Source organism: Nicotiana sylvestris, chromosome 7 (genome assembly GCF_000393655.2).
Source record: "Nicotiana sylvestris chromosome 7, ASM39365v2, whole genome shotgun sequence".
Classification (NCBI taxonomy): domain Eukaryota; kingdom Viridiplantae; phylum Streptophyta; class Magnoliopsida; order Solanales; family Solanaceae; genus Nicotiana; species Nicotiana sylvestris.
The window spans coordinates 43,303,115-43,321,897 of record NC_091063.1 but is presented as its reverse complement, the minus strand read 5'-3'; the positions used below and the strand labels follow the sequence as shown (position 1 = coordinate 43,321,897).

At 38.5% G+C, this 18,783-nt stretch overlaps 2 protein-coding genes across 2 annotated transcripts; one reads left to right on the top strand and one right to left on the bottom strand.

The window, feature by feature from the left end:
• The first annotated feature begins 9,144 nt into the window (after nt 1–9,144).
• LOC138873051 (uncharacterized) lies at nt 9,145–12,239 on the top strand. The gene is made up of 8 exons (XM_070151485.1): nt 9,145–9,372; nt 9,463–9,666; nt 9,829–9,960; nt 10,041–10,127; nt 10,505–10,920; nt 11,017–11,083; nt 11,716–11,909; nt 12,020–12,239. Exons 1-8 carry the CDS (start codon nt 9,145–9,147, stop codon nt 12,237–12,239), a joined length of 1,548 nt encoding a protein of 515 aa, XP_070007586.1.
• Nucleotides 12,240–12,381: 142 nt separating this feature from the next.
• Nucleotides 12,382–15,957, bottom strand: LOC104246480 (uncharacterized). The gene is made up of 5 exons (XM_070151484.1): nt 15,921–15,957; nt 15,281–15,485; nt 14,553–15,103; nt 13,882–14,418; nt 12,382–12,545 (listed from the first exon to the last, which is right to left on the bottom strand). Exons 1-5 carry the CDS (start codon nt 15,955–15,957, stop codon nt 12,382–12,384), a joined length of 1,494 nt encoding a protein of 497 aa, XP_070007585.1.
• Nucleotides 15,958–18,783: the final 2,826 nt, after the last annotated feature.

Below are 18,783 nucleotides of genomic sequence, written 5' to 3'. Positions count from 1 at the left end.
CGAAGCCCAAATATGGCATTCAGCCCAAAACATGATGATAGCAAATAGTTTTCAGTCAAATATGCGGTAAAACAGTCATTCGGGACGGACTAAGTCACAATCCTCAATAGTGCACGGTCGTCATCTAGCGTGTGCGTCACCTCAATATGGCACAACGATGTGCAAATTCGGGGTTTCATACCCTCAGAACATCATTTACAATCATTACTCACCTCGATCCGGTCTAAACTCTAGCCTGCGATGCCTTTACCCTCACAAATCGACCTCTGGATGCTCCAAATCTAGCCACAATCAGCATATAACCATTAAAATATGCGAAGGGAACAAAGCCAACTCGAAAATATCCAATCTACAGCAAAAATCCCGAAATTGCTCTAACCCGGCCCCCGGGCCCACGTCTCGAAATCCGACAAAATTAACATCAATAGAATCCTCGTTTTCCCACGAGTCTATACATATCAAGAACATCAAAACTGGACCTCAAATGGCCCCTTAAATCCCCACTCAAAGGTCTCTTAATCTCAAGCCCTAATCTCTCAAATTTCTTCCTTAATATCCACTAATACCATGATTAAACAATGGAAAAATGATCATAAACATGAGTGATGAAGCTTAGGGAACTTACCCAATTGATTCTCTTCGATTTTTCCTAGAATTCACTGCCCTAGCTCGCTTCCCGTCTTCAAAATGGAGAACTTAGCAAAATTTCGCGAAGGAACATTATATACTTTCTGACCCAGGCATTTTCGCACCTGTGGTCCATTTCCCGCTTCTGCGGTATTGTTTTTGTGACCAAAACCACCGCATCTGCGGTTTTCATTAAATTGCCAATTACCGCATCTGCGGTTAAAAACTTCACCGCTTCTGCGGTTCCTGAAGAACTTCCTCTTGGCCGCATCTGCGGCTGCCTTCCACTTATGCGATCATTGCATCTGCGGTCTCCAAACCGCAGGTGCGGTTATGACAGAAAACAAATGGTTCAGCTACAAAAACTCAATTCCAATTCCTCCGAAAAGTATACCAAACCGCGTCCGAATGACCTGAAATTTTGCGCACACATCTCAAATGCCACAATGGAACTACTGCAACTTCCGTAATTCCATTCCGACTCTTATATCAAAATCCCACCTATAAACCAGAAAATGTCAAAATCTCAATTTCGTCAATTCAAGCCTAAACCTTCCACGGACTTCCAAAATGCATTCCGATCACGCTCCTAAGTCCCAAATCACCTAACGGAGCTAACCAAATCATAAAAGTTTCGATCCCAGGTCATATACAAACAAGTCAAACCTTGGTCAAACCCTTTCAAATTTCAAGCTTCAAACTGAGAACTGTTCTTCCAAATTCACTCTGATTACCCTGAAAACCAAAACCAACGATTTACATAAGTCGTAATACATCACACGGGGCAAGTCATGCCCAAGAACTGGCGAGCAAAGTGCAAAATCTCAAAATGACTGGTCGGGTCGTTACATCCTCCCCCACTTAAATGCGTTCATCCTCCAATGTGCCTGTAGTTATTCCGAAAACCATCAAATCGCTATGTAACCTTACCATGAACATACCCGGGGGTGATCCCACATCAACCTATCTCATATAGGTCCGATAACACAATGTAACCGAAATTTCACAATCCAATCTAGCCCTTAAACCATAGAACCACATTTCCACTTCTAAAATCATTAATACGATCAGAATCTCACATCTATCCTCTGATTAAGTCCGAACAAGCTGTAACAAACCATATCCGCAACCCTCGATGCAATCACAAGATATACCGCATAACTCAGACACTTGTAGAACTTCCAAATTACGACAGTTGCACACAACAACCGATTATCGATAATAAACCTCTTATCAGCTAAAGTCTCATTCCAACACTTTCATATACTGCCAATGATAAATAAAACACGTAGAAAGTCATAACCATTCCTCAAATCAACCATTCGTGAAGCCACTTCTCTTTTGGCAAGGACCATAGCAAATTTCTAAGCCGAACATCGATATTATCCCTCCAACACGCTGAAACCGAATCTGTTTGTATTCATTCTAGATCCAAACAATCTCGTCTAATCCCACACAACTACTTCGGTGACATAACACATCAATACCATCTAAAGCCACAACTCGTGCATCCCGTGCACCAATAAGCAATAGTCCAAATGTACTCCAATCATGGAAAAACGACTCGAATGAGAGAGCTGTACCGCAAGCTCACCAGTGCCACCTCAACACAATGCTGAGAACCCATCACACATCGTCGAAACAGAACACATGAGTCTAACCCGAAGGATCATACCTCCACATAACTTCGCTACAATGCGCGACCCTATCCAAACACTACTCCACATGAAACACCTCAAATCACTATGCTCAAAATCGACAACCACGCACAATTTGATGTCCTGAACCATAGCAAATCATCACAACTAAGGTGAAGCAAATACATAATGCCACTCAAACCCGAAAGGACATAACTGATACGCCATCCACCGAGCAATACCCAGTACTTTTCCCGCTCGACTTCCACTATGAAACCCCAATGGAGCCGCACCATATGAGCCTATAACCAACAAATCATAACGCCTTGCAACGCAGAAAAGTAACTCATAGATCATCTCAGAACACTAATAGCTCAATCACAACCGAATCAACACATCCCTCACCCCTAGCAACTCAAAGTCAATAATCATGTCCGGCGACATGCCCGACAGTAGGAAACACATTCGGAAAAGTCCCTCATCACTAGAACTAAACCAATAGTGGGAGTCTCTACACTGACATCCGTCGCGAAGGCCAAATAGGATAGACAACCCTTCCCAGCCATCCACCGGGTCTTCAAAAATGACACCACCCTACTGGGAACATAATCCGTTGAACCTCGCCACTCAATCCGTGGCATTCCTGGCATAGCCAACATCGCACCTTAGCGTAATTGTCCGGAATAACAGGACACGGGGACAACCAGTCTGTACCCAATATTGCATCAAAATCTAACATACCAAGCAACAAAAGATCCACTCGGGTCTCCAAACCCCTAATAGTCACTATACAGTGCCGATACACGCATCCCACAACCACAACATAACCTGTATATGAGAACTCACAGTCTCCTACACGAACCTCTATATCTGATCCCAATTCCGCCGTCCAAATGTACAACACACCTCTAATACCCAATGATTCCACAAGAGGTACTCTTATAATTCTTCTGTACCACCAAGCACACTCGAATATCAGCAGTCGATCCAGCAAGAGAGTGTCGCAATACTACCGAAGTACTATCAACTTAATCACATTGCCTTTTTCTGAAACGTATACCCTCGTCAAGTCCCCCCAATTAGCAATAACATTTCCTTAATCATCTGAAGATCATTTCCCTAACCACCTGAAGCTGCCCGTGCTGCCTAAGAATTTTATGACCTTCCTTTCAGAACTGAACCATGACCTTACACATGCAAATCTCAATCCTACACAACATACCGCATAAACCATACCACCCTAGGATAACCATGATGACTTCATATCCCTTCCGAGCCACGAGCAACTATGTACTCAACTAGCCAAGAACTTTTCACTAGTCCCATCTAGAAGAAAATCACTATATATCCCATGCTCCTCATGCTAGCAGAAAATATACATCTCCAACTATGGTAGAAACCCTCAAGAACTCTCCGAATTCCATGTGCACAAAAACTAAATCGTCAAAACTGAATCCTTCTAACTCAACAAAGCTACGCATGCCACTAAAACCCAAGAGCATTAAAACACCTGCAGAAACTCATTACCTCGCAAATATCCAAAGAACTGACAACATCTATAACATTCCGATACAGCCTACTACCAAGCTATCCCACCTATCCAAGTTCCATCTGATTTACCTTTAACTTGATACTTCTTCTTGCTATAACACCACGATACCTCAACTCCGACTCACCACACGAGACCCAAGCATATAACCACACCGTCTAAGGCTCATAAGCCACTGACTACTCTCTCAAATATTCCCAAGCACCACATTCGAAATACTTTACTCTGAAAAGACTTCCTACGAAACCAATGTCATTACTTTCGCCTTCCTGATACTGCCATCTATAGAATTCCCTAATTAATATAAAAATACCACAAGTCTTGGCACCCTCTAAATGCAAACCTCAGTTTTTAGCCAAAAGTACAACCTGAAAATCTCCAATTATTACATGCAAAATCTTGAACACATTAGAACCATTCCCAAGAGTCGTTCATTCTACTCAGACCGTAATTAGCCCGATCAAAAGAACCGAACAACCCGTGCCTCATTAGCACTTCTGACACCGCAGAATGTAACCTTACCTTAATGCAACCAAGCCACTTCCTTTTTCTATGCACCGCACACCCCTTACCGATGACCACTCAAGACACCCCATGATTCTCATACACCTATGAAGCATAATATAACCTTTGTCAAAATTTTCCTTTACTTGAGCTATCCTCAGTCTGGATCTCCATAAGCCATAACTGATTCACTAGCATGCCTCAAACTGGAACCAACATAGCACATAACCGTGCAATCAACTAATCAATAGCAGACTCCCCCACTTGGCTCGAAGCCATAGATCAAAACACACACAATAACTCATAATACATATAATCTATTACTGCCATAATATCATAGTGAGATTAAACTTGATCCTTCATAAGCTTGTGAAACACAGACCATCTGGTACTTTAAATCTTCTGTAAATCTCGCATTCACTCTCATAACAATTAAACCAACTCCCTTAAGCGACCCAAATCTAAATTTCAACACATATTTTTCACTTGAAATTGAGATCTTCTAACAGACAACATAAGGATCACCCGACTTCAGAATGCTTCGCAGGAGATAACCCACCTGCTTCGCCTCAAACTAATATTTCTGTATACCTTCAACCGTCATAAACATTATGCATTCACTTAATCTTCCTGAGCCTGAACTCATACCGCAACATGAAATTTACTTTACTCCCAACTAGGACACATGAAAAGATTCTTCACACACCCATAACTCGGGACTATACCTCAAATCATGATGGAAATCAAGCACCTAATATCCTCCAGCTGACCCTTCTCGTCGCTTCCAAATCATAGGAATATATCTCGCAGTCACATCACACTCATCACGTAGCTAACTAGTCATTACTTCCCTCGATAGGGACACAACAGAACATATAGATCCAAAGACATGCACTCACGCAATCAATAGCTCAGGGCACAAGCTATAGGCAAAAATCCAGCCTCAAGTCCTCCAGACAAGCCGACATCAACACACAGAGATCACACCTCGTCCCTCGATCAGGGAATCACAAGCCATCGATGCATATTTGATATTGAGCGCTCATGCACGCATACGAATGCGTGGAAGGAATTCAAAGAGTTACATTTCAAGCTGAATCAAGGACGCACTATAATAATTCAGGAATGTGAAGTTTTTCCTAAAGGTTCTGCAGCCTCCCGAGGATAAGTAAAGACGTCTCTGTACTTATCCGCGAGACTCTACTAAACCTGCTCATGACTCGTGGACCTATGTAACCTAGGCTTTGATACCAACTTGTCACGACCCTAAACCCGGACCCAGTCGTAATGGCGTCTCTTGTGAAGACAAGGCCAGCCGACACTTTCCCATTTCAGTTTTAAGTAATTAAACCATAAGAATTAAGTCTAAAACGTAGTAAATAATCCAAGAGGAAGCAGTGAACATTACAGTTTGCAAAAATAAAACCAAACACAGCCCGATACCGGGGTGTCACTAGTCATGAGCATCTATCGATACACTACAAGTCTGAAATGTCTACCAAGCTATTACACAGTAATTGATAAAGAGGGAGAAATGAGATAAAGGGGTAGAAGCACGGTACTATGGACGCCAAGCAGCTACCTCGTGAACTCCGAAATCTGCCGGGAGCTCTCAACCCTCGCTGACAGTATCAACAATGCCTGAACCTGCACACGGGGTGTAGGGAGTAAAGTGAGTACTCCAACTCAGTGAGTAATAATCATAAAGAAAGATTGAAAGCAAAAAATCACGTAAGGCACATTGTAGGCTATACGAAAGTAGTAAAAGCCAGTAAAAATAGTGAAGCAGTGATAATGTATAAAGTAATTTTAATTCAGTTCAAACTTCATGAAATGCCTTTTTAACAAGTAAGCAGGTAAATGACAGACAAATAAGACAGATAAGGACATAAAGGATTGCCCCTCGGGCACAATGTCAACAATACCAGCCCCTCGGGCTATATCTCACATCACAATGGGTACCTGCGCGCACTGGGGGTGTGCAGACTCCTGGAGGGGCCCCTTACGGCCCAAGCGCAATATCAAGCTATCTCGTGGCATCATCACTAGGCCCTCGACCTCATATCAACAAGCCATCTCATGGCATATAAATCTCAGGCCCTCGACCTCATAATCATAATCAGTACCACTGTTTCCTCACAACATAGGCCTCGGCCTTACTCAGCCAGAATCTCACAGCCACTTGGACAACAGTAAAACATAGTGCTCAGCCCCAAATATCATTTAAGTGTTAAAGCAGAGTAAACATGGCTGAGTTATGAAAAAATAGTAAAATATAGCATGACTGAGTTTAAGTATAAAGTCAAAACAGTGAAGAAATATCAATAAAAATCCCATAAGGGTTCAAATAGTTGGCACGAAACCCAAATATTGCATTCAGCCCAAAACATGATGATAGCAAAAACTTTTCAATCAAATACGCGATAAAACAGTCATTCGGGACAGACTAAGTCACAATCCCCAACAGTGCACGACCCCACGCTAGTCATCTAGCATGTGCGTCACCTCAATATAGTACAACAATGTGCAAATCCGGGGTTTCATACCCTCAGAACATCATTTACAATCATTACTCCCCTCGATCTAGTCCAAACTCTAGCCTGCGATGCCTTTTCCCTCACGAATCAACCTTCGGATGCTCCAAATCTACCCACAATCAGCACATAACCATTAAAATATGTGAAGGGAACAAAGCCCACTCGAAAATATCCAATCTACATCAAAAATCCCGAAATTTCTCTAACCCGGCCCCCGGTCCCACGTCTCGGAATCTGACAAAATTAATATCAATAGAATCATCATCCTCCCAGGTCAAAGCTCTTTTAATCTCAAGCCCTAATCCTTCAATTTTCTTCCTTAATTTTCACTAATACCATGATTAAACAATGAAAAAATGATCATAAACATGAGTAATGAAGCTCAGGGAATTTGCCCAACTGATTCTCTTCGATTTTCCCTTGAATTCACTGCCCTAGCTCACTTCCCGTCTTCAAAATGGAAAACTCAGCAAAATTCTGCAAAGGAATAATATACTTTCTGACCTAGGCATTTTCGCACCTGTGGTCCATTTCCCGCTTCTGCGGTATCGCTTCTGCAACCAAAACCACCACATCTGCGGTTTTCATTAAATTGCCAATTACCGCATCTCCGGTTAAAAACTCGCACCTGCGCTACCGCATATGCGCCCACTTCACTGCTTCTGCGGTTCCTGAAGAACTTCCTCTTGGCCGCATCTACAGCCGCCTTCCGCTTCTACGATCATCGCATCTACCGCCTCCCAACCACAGGTGCGATTATGACAGAAAACAAATGCTTCAGCTGCAAAAACTCAATTCCAATTCTTCCGTCACCCATCCAGAATCGCCCCGAGGGCCCCGGGACCTCAACCAAAGCACAAACAAGTCACATACCACCATTCAAACTTCTACCATTCTTCAAAACACCTCAAATAACATCGAGTCACCCAAAACACATCGGATTCAAGCCTAAGCTTCCAAAATCTTCCGAATTACGCTTTCGATCGAAAAGTATGCCAAACAACGTCCGAATGACCTGAAATTTTGCACACATATCTAAAATTCCACAATGGAACTACTGCAAATTCCGAAATTCCATTCCGACCTCTATATCAAAATCCCACCTATCAACCGAAAAATGCCAAAATTTCAATTTCGCCAATTCAAGCCTAAACCTTCCACGGACTTCCAAAATGCATTCCGATCACGTTCCTAAGTCCCAAATCACCTAAAGGAGCTAACCAAATCATAAAAGTTCTAATCTGAGGTCATATACAAACAAGTCAAACCTTGGTCAAACCCTTTTAAATTTCAAGCTTTAAATTGAGAACTGTTCTTCCAAATTCACTCTGATTACCCTGAAAACCAAAAATGACGATTTACATAAGTCATGATACTTCACATGGGGCAATTCATGCCCGAGAACTGGCAAAGTGCAAAAGCTCAAAACGACCGGTCGGGTCGTTACATAATTAGGGGTGAATCAATAGTTCAATTAAGGAAACAATTAGTATGAATCAACAAGTAACATCGTTGATTCAAATAAGGCAAGAGAAAACTAATTAAGGCAAGAAGTTCAATCAAACTGAATGAGGAAGTAAGAATCAAAGGTTTTATTAAGGAAAAGAGTTCAAATCAAACCAAAAATAAGAACCTAAGAATAGTCAAGGGTTTAATTAAGGAGAAAATTACGTAAAGGGCTAGTAAGTGTCGCAGACAATTTCAAATAAGGCAAGAAAGGAATAGTCAGGAAACAAATTGATAAATCAAGAATTCAAATCAACACTTATTTAAGGGGGAAAAATAGGTTTATCATGAATGGGCAAAACATGAATATAGACACATAGAATTAGTAAGGAGTCGAACCAAGAACCTTAGTAGAGACATATCAGGATACAGCTCTCAAGACATCTAATTGGGCTAAAGAAAAATCACAGGAACCAAAGCATAAAACAAAGTCGATACACAAGTAACTCAGAAGCCAAACAAATCGTTGAAAAAATTAGGGTTTTTAGCATAAACTAGTTAGGGTTAAAGCAAACCATCACGAAATCGATTAAAACACATAAGAAATAGAAGATTATACATACAAAGTTATCAAACGTTTTGGAGAAAGAAATTTTCGGGAAATCCTAGTTTAGAAAAAATGGAAAATCATTCGAAAATCAGACGGTTCTTGCAAAACTCATATGAAATAGGTCCAAACCCTATCAGATATGTACAGATCTAAGAAGTTCAGAAGGAAGAAATTAGGGTTTCGAGAAGAACAACACAAAGATGAAGAATTAGGCTTAGAAATCCATAGGCGATCATGGAATCTGTTAGGCACAAACTAAATCCGTATGTACATTCTTATCTCATATGGGGATGCTCACTAGCATTGCAAGTATGGCTTTATGAGTGTTGCTCTACTGTCAGCACTGATCTAGCTACGAGGTGTTCTAGCTCAATACCTTGCATACTAAGATGGTCAGCTAGTAAGGGGCAGATTTGGTTAGCTGTCTTTGAAGAGGAGATGATAAAGCCTGAGTGGATAAAGGTAAAGTTTCATTTTTTATGATTATACATTTACCTTCAAAATATCTACATTTTCTGCCTTGATCAAACTAATTTATTTTTCCTCATTCAGTTTACCAACATAGGTGAATCTGGAGAAGAGATTGCAGTGCTGAATTTGCCCGACAATATTGAGTACAAAGTTCAAGAAGGTGAACAAACATCTGAGGTTCCCAATGCTGATCCTCCTACGTTGGAACCCAAACAAACAGATGGAGAAGAGGACAAAGAGTCTATTGCTAAGAAGATCATAAAATTAGAAAAAGGAATTGAGCAGGTAATACATATAAACTACAATATATCTACATTTCATAAACTGTCTACAAAATATCTACAAATTTGTAAATTCTGATATATATATATATATAATCGCATATGTTTTTGAATGTATGTTAGGACATATTATGAAGTTAACAACTTACTATATTGTAACTTGTAGGTTGATGGAAAGCTTGAAGATTTTAGGAAAGCTGTCTTTGTAGAACTCGATAGCCTTCGAGGGTTTATAAATGAGTATATGCAGACTGTTTTGCAAATGATAAACAGTAGAAATGTGCAAGATGATGCAAAGGTAAGATCTGACTTTTATTTTTATAGCAAAACAATTTAGACATATGAAAAAATATATACAAACTAACATAAAACATTCAGTATGCTGGCAGTTCAACAAAAAATAATGACCAACAAAAAGACTTGAACAATCAGCATTTTCAGTTCAATATTGGGGAACAAGTGCAGGTCAGTACCAGCAAAATAAGTATCTACAAAATACCTACAAAGTATCTACAATTTGTGTCGGTGTATATACAACATATCTACACTTATCCACAAATTATTTATAATTTTGATACACATATGCTACAACTTTCAAGCCACCATTATCCAGTATTATTTACCATTTTTAATTATAAAACAGAGCATGTTGAGGTGTAGTTGGTCAAGAAAATCTTCCAGCACATGGTGATTTATATACACATTTTCAAGTTGCAGCTGATGAAGACAAAGCAGGTATCATACTGTCATTCAGCGATATTTTCTTGTTGTTTATAAATTTTAACATTCTTGTTAAGTAAGATATGAATTGTGTTACATTGATGGAAGATATCAATGCACAGTCCCCAATTCACGGAGTGACAGTAGCAGCTCAGACAGAACAGGTTATTGAGGAACATGACAAAGAAGGTGCAGATGCACAGTATGTGGATCTAGGTGATTCAGAAGGATCAGAAGTTGAGAAGAAGGGGGTCACACTAGATGATTTTGAGTTGCCTGACAACTTATCCCAGTTGGTTAAGTTTGGCGAGCCCATACAAGATGATGCAATACCTATGCATCCGGGAAGAACAAGGCATCCGGAAAAGCATGCCCGATCACCATTTATCCCTCTATACAGTTCTGGGGACTCAGTTGGACCTAAAATTTTCTACCTCAAGCACCCTTTTACTACTGTTATTGGTGAAGATGTAGATCCAGAGGTTTTAGATAACTTCAACAAGTGGTTATACCACTGTAGCGACAAAGGTTCAAAGAGGTATGAATGCATAGTTTGACACTTGCATTTCAGCATTTATCTTTTACATATCTAATTCAATCTATAATTTTTTTTGACATTTATTTGTTGTTATAGGAGGAAGGCTCCGTTTTCCATAAAGGATAACCAAATTAAGCCTTGGTTAGACCTTGGAGTGGAAAAGGTTGATAAGAAGGAATGGTTCTTTTCCCTGGCTCACCCCGGACAAGTCCTCAATGACTCGGATCAAGGAGTCTATTCCCAAGATATGATTTGTAGATATTTTGTCTTCTGTTTTGTAGTTTAATTGTAGTTATGTTATAGATATCTATAATATATGAAGATGACTTGTAGTATAAATTGTAGATATGATTGTAAATGTTGTCTTTCTTGTATCTAGTGTAATTGTATTTAGGTTTCAGATTATGTATCATATTTGAAGATTATTTATAGTATAAATTCTATATATATTTTGTGGACAAAATAGTTTGTTGCTGTATTTCCTATTTGTAGTATAATTGTAGTTATTTTGTAGTTTATATAGAACATTACAAGATTAATTGTAGTATAAAATGTAGATATAATGTAGACATGATTGTAGATACTGTGTTACATGTTTGCCCAGTAACTGTTGATAAATTGTAGTTATTTTTAGATTATTTGAAGTTGACCTTGTAGTTTAAATTGTAGAGCTATTTTTAGACATCATTATAGATTTTTTGTTTTGTTTTGCAGTAAATTGTAGTTATAATGTAGTTTTATGTAGATTATTTGAAGTTGACTTGTTGTTTATATGCCAACTATTTTTGGTTTCAGCACATTGATGTTTTAATGTATTACTTGAGGAAAAGAGGCAAGTATGGCTCCAATAACAAGACCAGGTTTACCACAACGGATTATTTGTTCAAGACCAGGATAGAACAAATTTATGAAAAGTTCATAAATTCACTTCCACAAAAGAAGTATTCGGTTATTAAACCCCAAGATGTTGTTGCAGAATATATTTTGGGGTATAGACTACTTGCCAATGTTGCATGGGATGAAGTTGACTATGTCATCATGCCCGTCAATATTGTAGAAAATTCTATTGGGTGTTAGTCGTTTTCGACATTGCAGACAGACAACTTTATGCGTATGATTCCATGGTCTCTTCATGCAACCATCAAGTTGTTGAATACTGTGCCGAAAAGTTCTCTGTTATTATCCTTTTGTATTTGTCATGCACTGGTTTCTATGGGAAGCGTAAAGACATTAACTTCAAGAATACAAAGGCATACATCGAGAAACTTGTTACCAACCCTCTTAACATTCAGTGGATCGTTGGAGAGATTCCACAGTAAAAAGAAGGGTCACTGTAAAAAATCTATTCTCTCTTTCTATGCATTTAATTCTCTTTTTATTTCTAATCATTTGGTAAATATTTAAAAAAAAATGTGTTCTGCGGCGATTGTAGTGTATTTGTTGCTGCCTTTGCGGAGTATGTTAGCCTGGGAGATTTGTCAATTCCCGCAGAAGACCTTTCTGATATTGACCAATATCGTAGACGCTATGGAGCGCTCCTATGGGACTAGCAACAAAGAAGCAGGAAGATGGGTCAATCAGTGAAAGTGAGGTTACAGGCATACTAGTAAGGAGGAAGGGTGCACCTGCATTGAATGAGAAAATAAGAGTCCAGAGAAAGAAGAAGTAGTGTCATGTATATGTAATTTAGTTGATGCTAGTTTGTAGGAGAAGTATAGTACACAACTTTCTGAACAATTCATTTGTGTTGTTATTGTAGCAGACCTTTTGTTTTGTTAATTTCTATCCAGTGTAGTAGTTCACTTGAAAATAACTTGGTGGTTTTATATCCAGTTGTTTAATATTTACAGCACTTGTTCTTCATTATCTTAAATGTAGTTATTATGTTGTTAGAATACAATTTATCTACAAAAAAACTTCAAATTATCTACAATCTGGAAACACTGAATGTTGAGATTATATATAATTTTATAGTTGAATATGTATATAATTTGTAGGGAATACCTCCAGTTGTATTTAATTTCTGTATATAACTGTCAGATCAAGTTAAATTAATTTTTTTAACTTGTAGTTATATTGTAGATAATAAATATTAACTGCTATAAACAGAATGTCAAAAATGGAGGTATATGCTTGACACAATACAGAAAAACATGTTAAAAACACAGAAACAAATTGAAATTAACTACATTATGATCTTTAAAAACTTAAACGATTACACACAAAATTCTGTTAACTTGAACACACTAACAATTATTTTGAAATACTATTCTAACTACATGATATTTATTTCTTTTTGGGCGCATTCTTGCAAAATCTTTTGTTATGCCCTTCACCTCCACAGTTGGCACATGACACCTTGTACTTCTTTGACTTTAGTTCATCATATGTTTTGTATCTTTCCTTTTGAGGTCTTCCTGGCTACCTTTTCTCTCCCGTAGGTGGATTTACTACTTCATCATATAGATGTTGTGGCACATTCCATTTGCTTTCATCAGGAAGGGGATTTACTGGTATTTCATACGTACGCAGTAGGCTCTCCTTTGTGTAATACGGAGAGCAATAGTTTTCATAAGTTTCATTCCTGTGCCTTAAAACTGCCAAAGCATGCGCACATGGAAGTTCATCAAGTTGGAACTGACCACAACTACATTTCTTGTTTTCAAGACACACAATGTACCGCTTCACACCATCTATCACAGTATGGATATGATCTGTTGAAGCTCACCGATAATTACATAACAAACAGAAAGAAAAATATTTACAATCATAAAAATAGATTATCTACAACTTATCTACAATCTACAAATTAACTACAATTTATCTACAATATGAAAATATTGTTTATTAAAATATTATTTTTCTGCACCAAATAAATAGATCTTACCCTAAGTTTCTGAGATAATGTGCTGTTGTTCTCTAATTCTTTGTTGAATTTGGACCCAAGGAATGTGAAAGTACCCTTTGCCTTCAATAACCTCTCGTTCGTCCAACGTTCAAGAAGTGTCCTCATATACTCTAATAGGTCAAATATTGGCAGCTCTCTTGCATCTTTTATTACAACATTCAACGACTCTACAATGTTTGATGTCATAGTCCAAGTTGTATTCACCGTTGCATGTACTCTTGACCATCTATGATAGCCAATATTATAGAGGTATGATTTAACACGCGGGTCTATCTCTTCAATTTTCGACATCCTTTCATTAAACTCATCCAGAGTGTATGACCGTGCTGTAGCAAAGTACAATTCATTTAATTGTAGATGACCCTTCTCGAATGTTGCCCTTATATTTGTCCAAATATGCCACATGCAAGAGTAGTGTGGCATGCCCGGATAGACAATTGATGTTGCCTTCAAGATACTCTCATTCCTATTTAAAACAACACACATTGAAGTTCTTTCACCATATGCTTGCTTGAATTGCTCAAAAAACCACTTCCACGATGCGTCATTTTCCGAATCAACCACAACATATGCCAAAGGCAATATTTTACCTACATTATTAGTCAAAAAATAATTAACTGGCAGTTTTGAAAATGCATATAAAAACACAAATACATATAAACTACAATATATCTACAAAGTATCTACAATTTATAAATCGCCTACAAAATAACTACAATTTTACCTGCTGCATCCATTGTGCTTGCTGTCAGCATAATCCCTCTGTAGGCTGACTTTAAGAATGTCCCATCAACCACTACTACTGGTCTATAATATTCCCAACCACTTATTGATGTACAAAGAGCAACAAATGCATATAAGAAGCATTCATCTGCTGCCTTCTTCAATTTAACAACTAAACCAGGATAAGTCTTCTCAAGAATATAAAAATATTTTGGTAATTTGCTGTAGGAGTCAGCCGGATGACCTCTCAAAAACTGTAAAGCCTTTTCCTTTGCTCTCCATACTTGCATGTAGCTTAGGTTCACTCCGTGTTGGGACAACATGTCAGTTTGTATGTCCTTTGGTGTGTAAACTGTCTTAGGATCATAATACTTTGGAATGACCATGCTACCAACTACAACTGCAGTACGTTTGCATTGTATGAATGTATCGTCCATTAAGGTACATGTGTGTTGTCGGTTGAAACTCCTGACCTTGAACATTGCAGAATCATTAATTGATGTTGTCTTGAAGTGCCAATTACAGTTTTCTCCAACGCATATAAGCCAGTAGCTACAAAAAAATACATTTATAATACATGTTATCAATGTAGATGTAACAAAAGGACTGTTTTAACATAAAGTAGCACACTATACAATATAACTACTTTTCATCTACAATGTTTGAAAAACAAATATCACAAGGAAAATACTGTTTATAATGATATTTTCACCATTAATATATTCATACCTTCTGTGGCTAGATCTTTTAATCCCGAATTGGTACTTGTGCATGACAGAATAGTGCTTCATTACAATTGCAATTGTTTGCTTGTCTTGATACACTTGTCCTTCTTCGATAACACTTTGTGTACCTTCAGTTATTATTTCACTTTGATATTCCTCTATGACGGGAGAGGCTGACATATCAAGTAACTTTATTGTCCCAGACGAACCTGCATGAAAATAAAGATAAACAGTATCATTACAATTTTGTAGAATCTTTGTAGATAAATTGTAGATGAGAGAAAATTTTGTAGTCAACATTTTTTTCCACATAGATTGTAGTTTAATTGTAGTATAAATGTATTAATATGTAGATACCCTTACAAATAATACTGCTTTATACATACTTAAACTGATTTGTAGTATATTTGTAGAATTTTTGTAGAAAATTTGTAGATGAAGAGAAAAATTTTGTAGTCAACATTTTAGAAACATAGATTGTAGTTTAATTGTAGTATAAATATAGTAATTTTGTAGATAATCATGAAAACAATATTGCTTTATACATCCTAAAACTGATGTGTAGTTTATTTGTAGATAAATGTGGGAATTTTATAGATATTACCGTAAAATCAGACTTCCATAGAATTTAAAACATAACAAACCTGCACTTGTGTTCTCAATGGTAATAGTCAATTCCATATTAAAATCTCGTACACTTATACATAACAGATACGATCTAAGTTTTTATTCTCCTTTTTTGTCTCCATATACACACGAACCCCCATATCGTTCCTAATCTCCATTGGAGGACAATTCTCCATTGGAAGACAAAGCCAGCCAGACCAAAATAGACCACCTCTTTTAAACAGTTAAATACCATAAGTAGTCCTAAAACATGATATAATAACCGTAATTTGCGGAATTAACGATAACAACAGTAGAAACCATCCCGACACAGCCCAAACCGGGGTGTCACAAGTCATGAGCAACTAGAAAATCTGGATACAAGTCTACTGAACACTAAATATGATACAATAGTTCTAAAAACATGAAAATGATAAGATAAGGGAGGCACGGGGCTGCGAACGCCAACAACTACCTCGTAGTCTCCAAATCACTGCCTGGACTAGGAGAATCAGCACTCAGGAGCAGACTCTGCGATGCCTGAATCTGCACACATGGTGCAGGGAGTAATGTGAGTACTCCGACTCAGTGAGTAATAATTATAAATAATGGCTGAAAGTATGAAAACACGTAAAGGCACAAAGCAATTCCATATCAAGCAGTAAAATTACTTAAAGCAGTAAATCAGTGAAGAAATCAAATGATATCCCTTTTTAAAACAAGTAAAGCAGGTAATTTAACAGGTAAATAACAAGTGGAAATCCGCCCCTCGAACACAGTATTAATCGCTCAGAATAGTATTAGCCCCTCAGGCTCACTCTCAGTATAGTATCAGCCCCTCGGGCTCACTCTCAGTATAGTATCAGCCCCTCGGGCTCAGTATCAATCACTCAGAACAGTATCAGCCCCTCGGGCTCACTCTCAGAATAGTATCAGCCCCTCGGGCTCAGTATCAATCACTCAGAACAGTATCAGCCCCTCGGGCTCACTCTCAGATTATAATGGGTACCCACGCTCACTGTGGGTGTGCAAACTCCGGATGGGCCCCTTACGGCCCAAGCACTATATCAAGCCACCTCGTGGCATCATCACTCGGTACTCGTCCTCACATCACTCGGCACTCGGCCTCACATCAATCAACATATCCTCATATATGGCCCTCAGCCTTACTCAGTCCGAAAATTATCACAAGCCCCTTGGGCATTAGTAAAACAGTAGTTCTCATCCCCAAGCATCATTTAGAAATATCATATAAGTTTTCAAATCTGAGTAAAAGTGACTGAGTTTGTAAAACAGTAAACATCAACATGACTGAGTTCAAATAATAGGTCAAAGCAGTAAAGAATTAGTGATAAAAATCTCCGAAGGGTTCAAATAGTTGGCACGAAGCCCAAATATGGCAATCAGCTCAAATTGTGATGATAACAAATAAATTTCAATCAACGACGCGGTAAAATCATCAATCGGGACGAACCAAGTCACAATCCCCAGTAGTAAAAAACCCCACGCTCATCATCCAGCGCGTGTCTCACCTCAATATAGCACTACGATGTGCAATCCGGGGTTTCAAACCCTCAGGACATCATTTACAACCATTACTCACCTCGAACCGGCTAATTCTCTAGCTCGCGACGCCTTTGCCCCTCGAATCGGCCTCCACGCACATCGAATCTATCCAAAATCAGAATGAATACGTCACAATATGCTAAGGGAACAAAGCCCAAGCGAAAACATTCGAAAAATATCAAAAATCCTGAAATTAGCAAAACCCGAGCCCTGGTCCCACGTCTCGGAATCGGGTAAAATTTACATTTTCAGAATCCCCATACCCTCACGAGTCTAAGCATACCAATTTTATCCAATTCCGATACCATTTGGTCCTTCAAATCATCATTTTATATTTTTGAAAGGTTTCACAATTTTCTTCCCAAATTCCATCCCAAATCATGAATTAAATGATGAATTCAATGATAGATTCATGTACTCTAGCCAAATCTGAGTTAGAATCACTTACCCCGATGAATTTTCTTGAAAAAACCTTCGAAAAATCGCCAAAATCCGAGCTCTCTAGGTCAAAATATTAAATAAAACCCAAAACCTCGTATTTATAGAGTACTCCTCAGATCTCAGCCTCCGCGGTCAGCATAGAACCACCGCGGTCCGCACAAAACCACCGCGGCCGTACTTCATTTTGTGCGGTCCGCGCAGCACATACCGCGGCCGCACTTCCTTTTGTGCGGTCCGCGCGGGTGGGTTCCGAGGCCTGCAACCCTTCTGGACCTGCTACAACTATGATTTTGGCCTAAAACATCCAGTAACCTACCCGGAACTCCTGGAATTCCAAATCAATTGCACCAACACATCCCGTGACATCGTTCAAACTTGTTCAAAATCTCGGGACGCTCACAACAACATCAAATAACTAATTTAACAGGGGATTCAAGCCTAAGAATTCTAGGAACTCTTAAATCATGCTTTCGATCAAAAAGTCTATCAAATCTCTTCCGAATGACCTAAAATTTTGCACACACATCCCAAATGACACAACGAAGCTACTGTCATTCTCGGAATTCCATTTCGACCCCTATATCAAAATCTCGCCTATAAACCGGAACCGCCAATTTGGATTGCTATGATCTATAAGTTACTACTATGTTTTTTTTAAAATAAGACCTATACATTTTTGGCGCAATAAGCTTTCTAATATTATTTTTCCGATGTATGAAAAAATTCGTTCACAAATTAGTTGGCTCAAGCTCAAGCTCGTAAATTATTTTATTTACACATACATACACACGTTATTTGTAAGACACGGAGGCAGTTCGTAATGTTAATAATCTAACGTGATAGTAACCTATTGAGCCATGCAAGTTGCTTTCTTATGGTATATTCTTCATTAAT

Excerpts from the sequence above, each read along its gene's own strand:
- LOC104246480 (XM_070151484.1), bottom strand. The coding sequence starts at position 15,957 with ATGGAATTGACTATTACCATTGAGAACACAAGTGCAG. Across the intron at positions 14,419-14,552 it reads AAGCACAATGGATGCAGCAG|GTAAAATATTGCCTTTGGCA; the intron begins GTAAAATTGTAG and ends CTAATAATGTAG. Across the intron at positions 12,546-13,881 it reads GAGGTTATTGAAGGCAAAGG|GTGCACCCTTCCTCCTTACT; the intron begins GTACTTTCACAT and ends CATTCAATGCAG.
- LOC138873051 (XM_070151485.1), top strand. The coding sequence starts at position 9,145 with ATGGAATCTGTTAGGCACAAACTAAATCCGTATGTACATTCTTATCTC. Across the intron at positions 9,667-9,828 it reads TAGAAAAAGGAATTGAGCAG|GTTGATGGAAAGCTTGAAGA; the intron begins GTAATACATATA and ends TGTAACTTGTAG. Across the intron at positions 9,961-10,040 it reads ATGTGCAAGATGATGCAAAG|TATGCTGGCAGTTCAACAAA; the intron begins GTAAGATCTGAC and ends TAAAACATTCAG.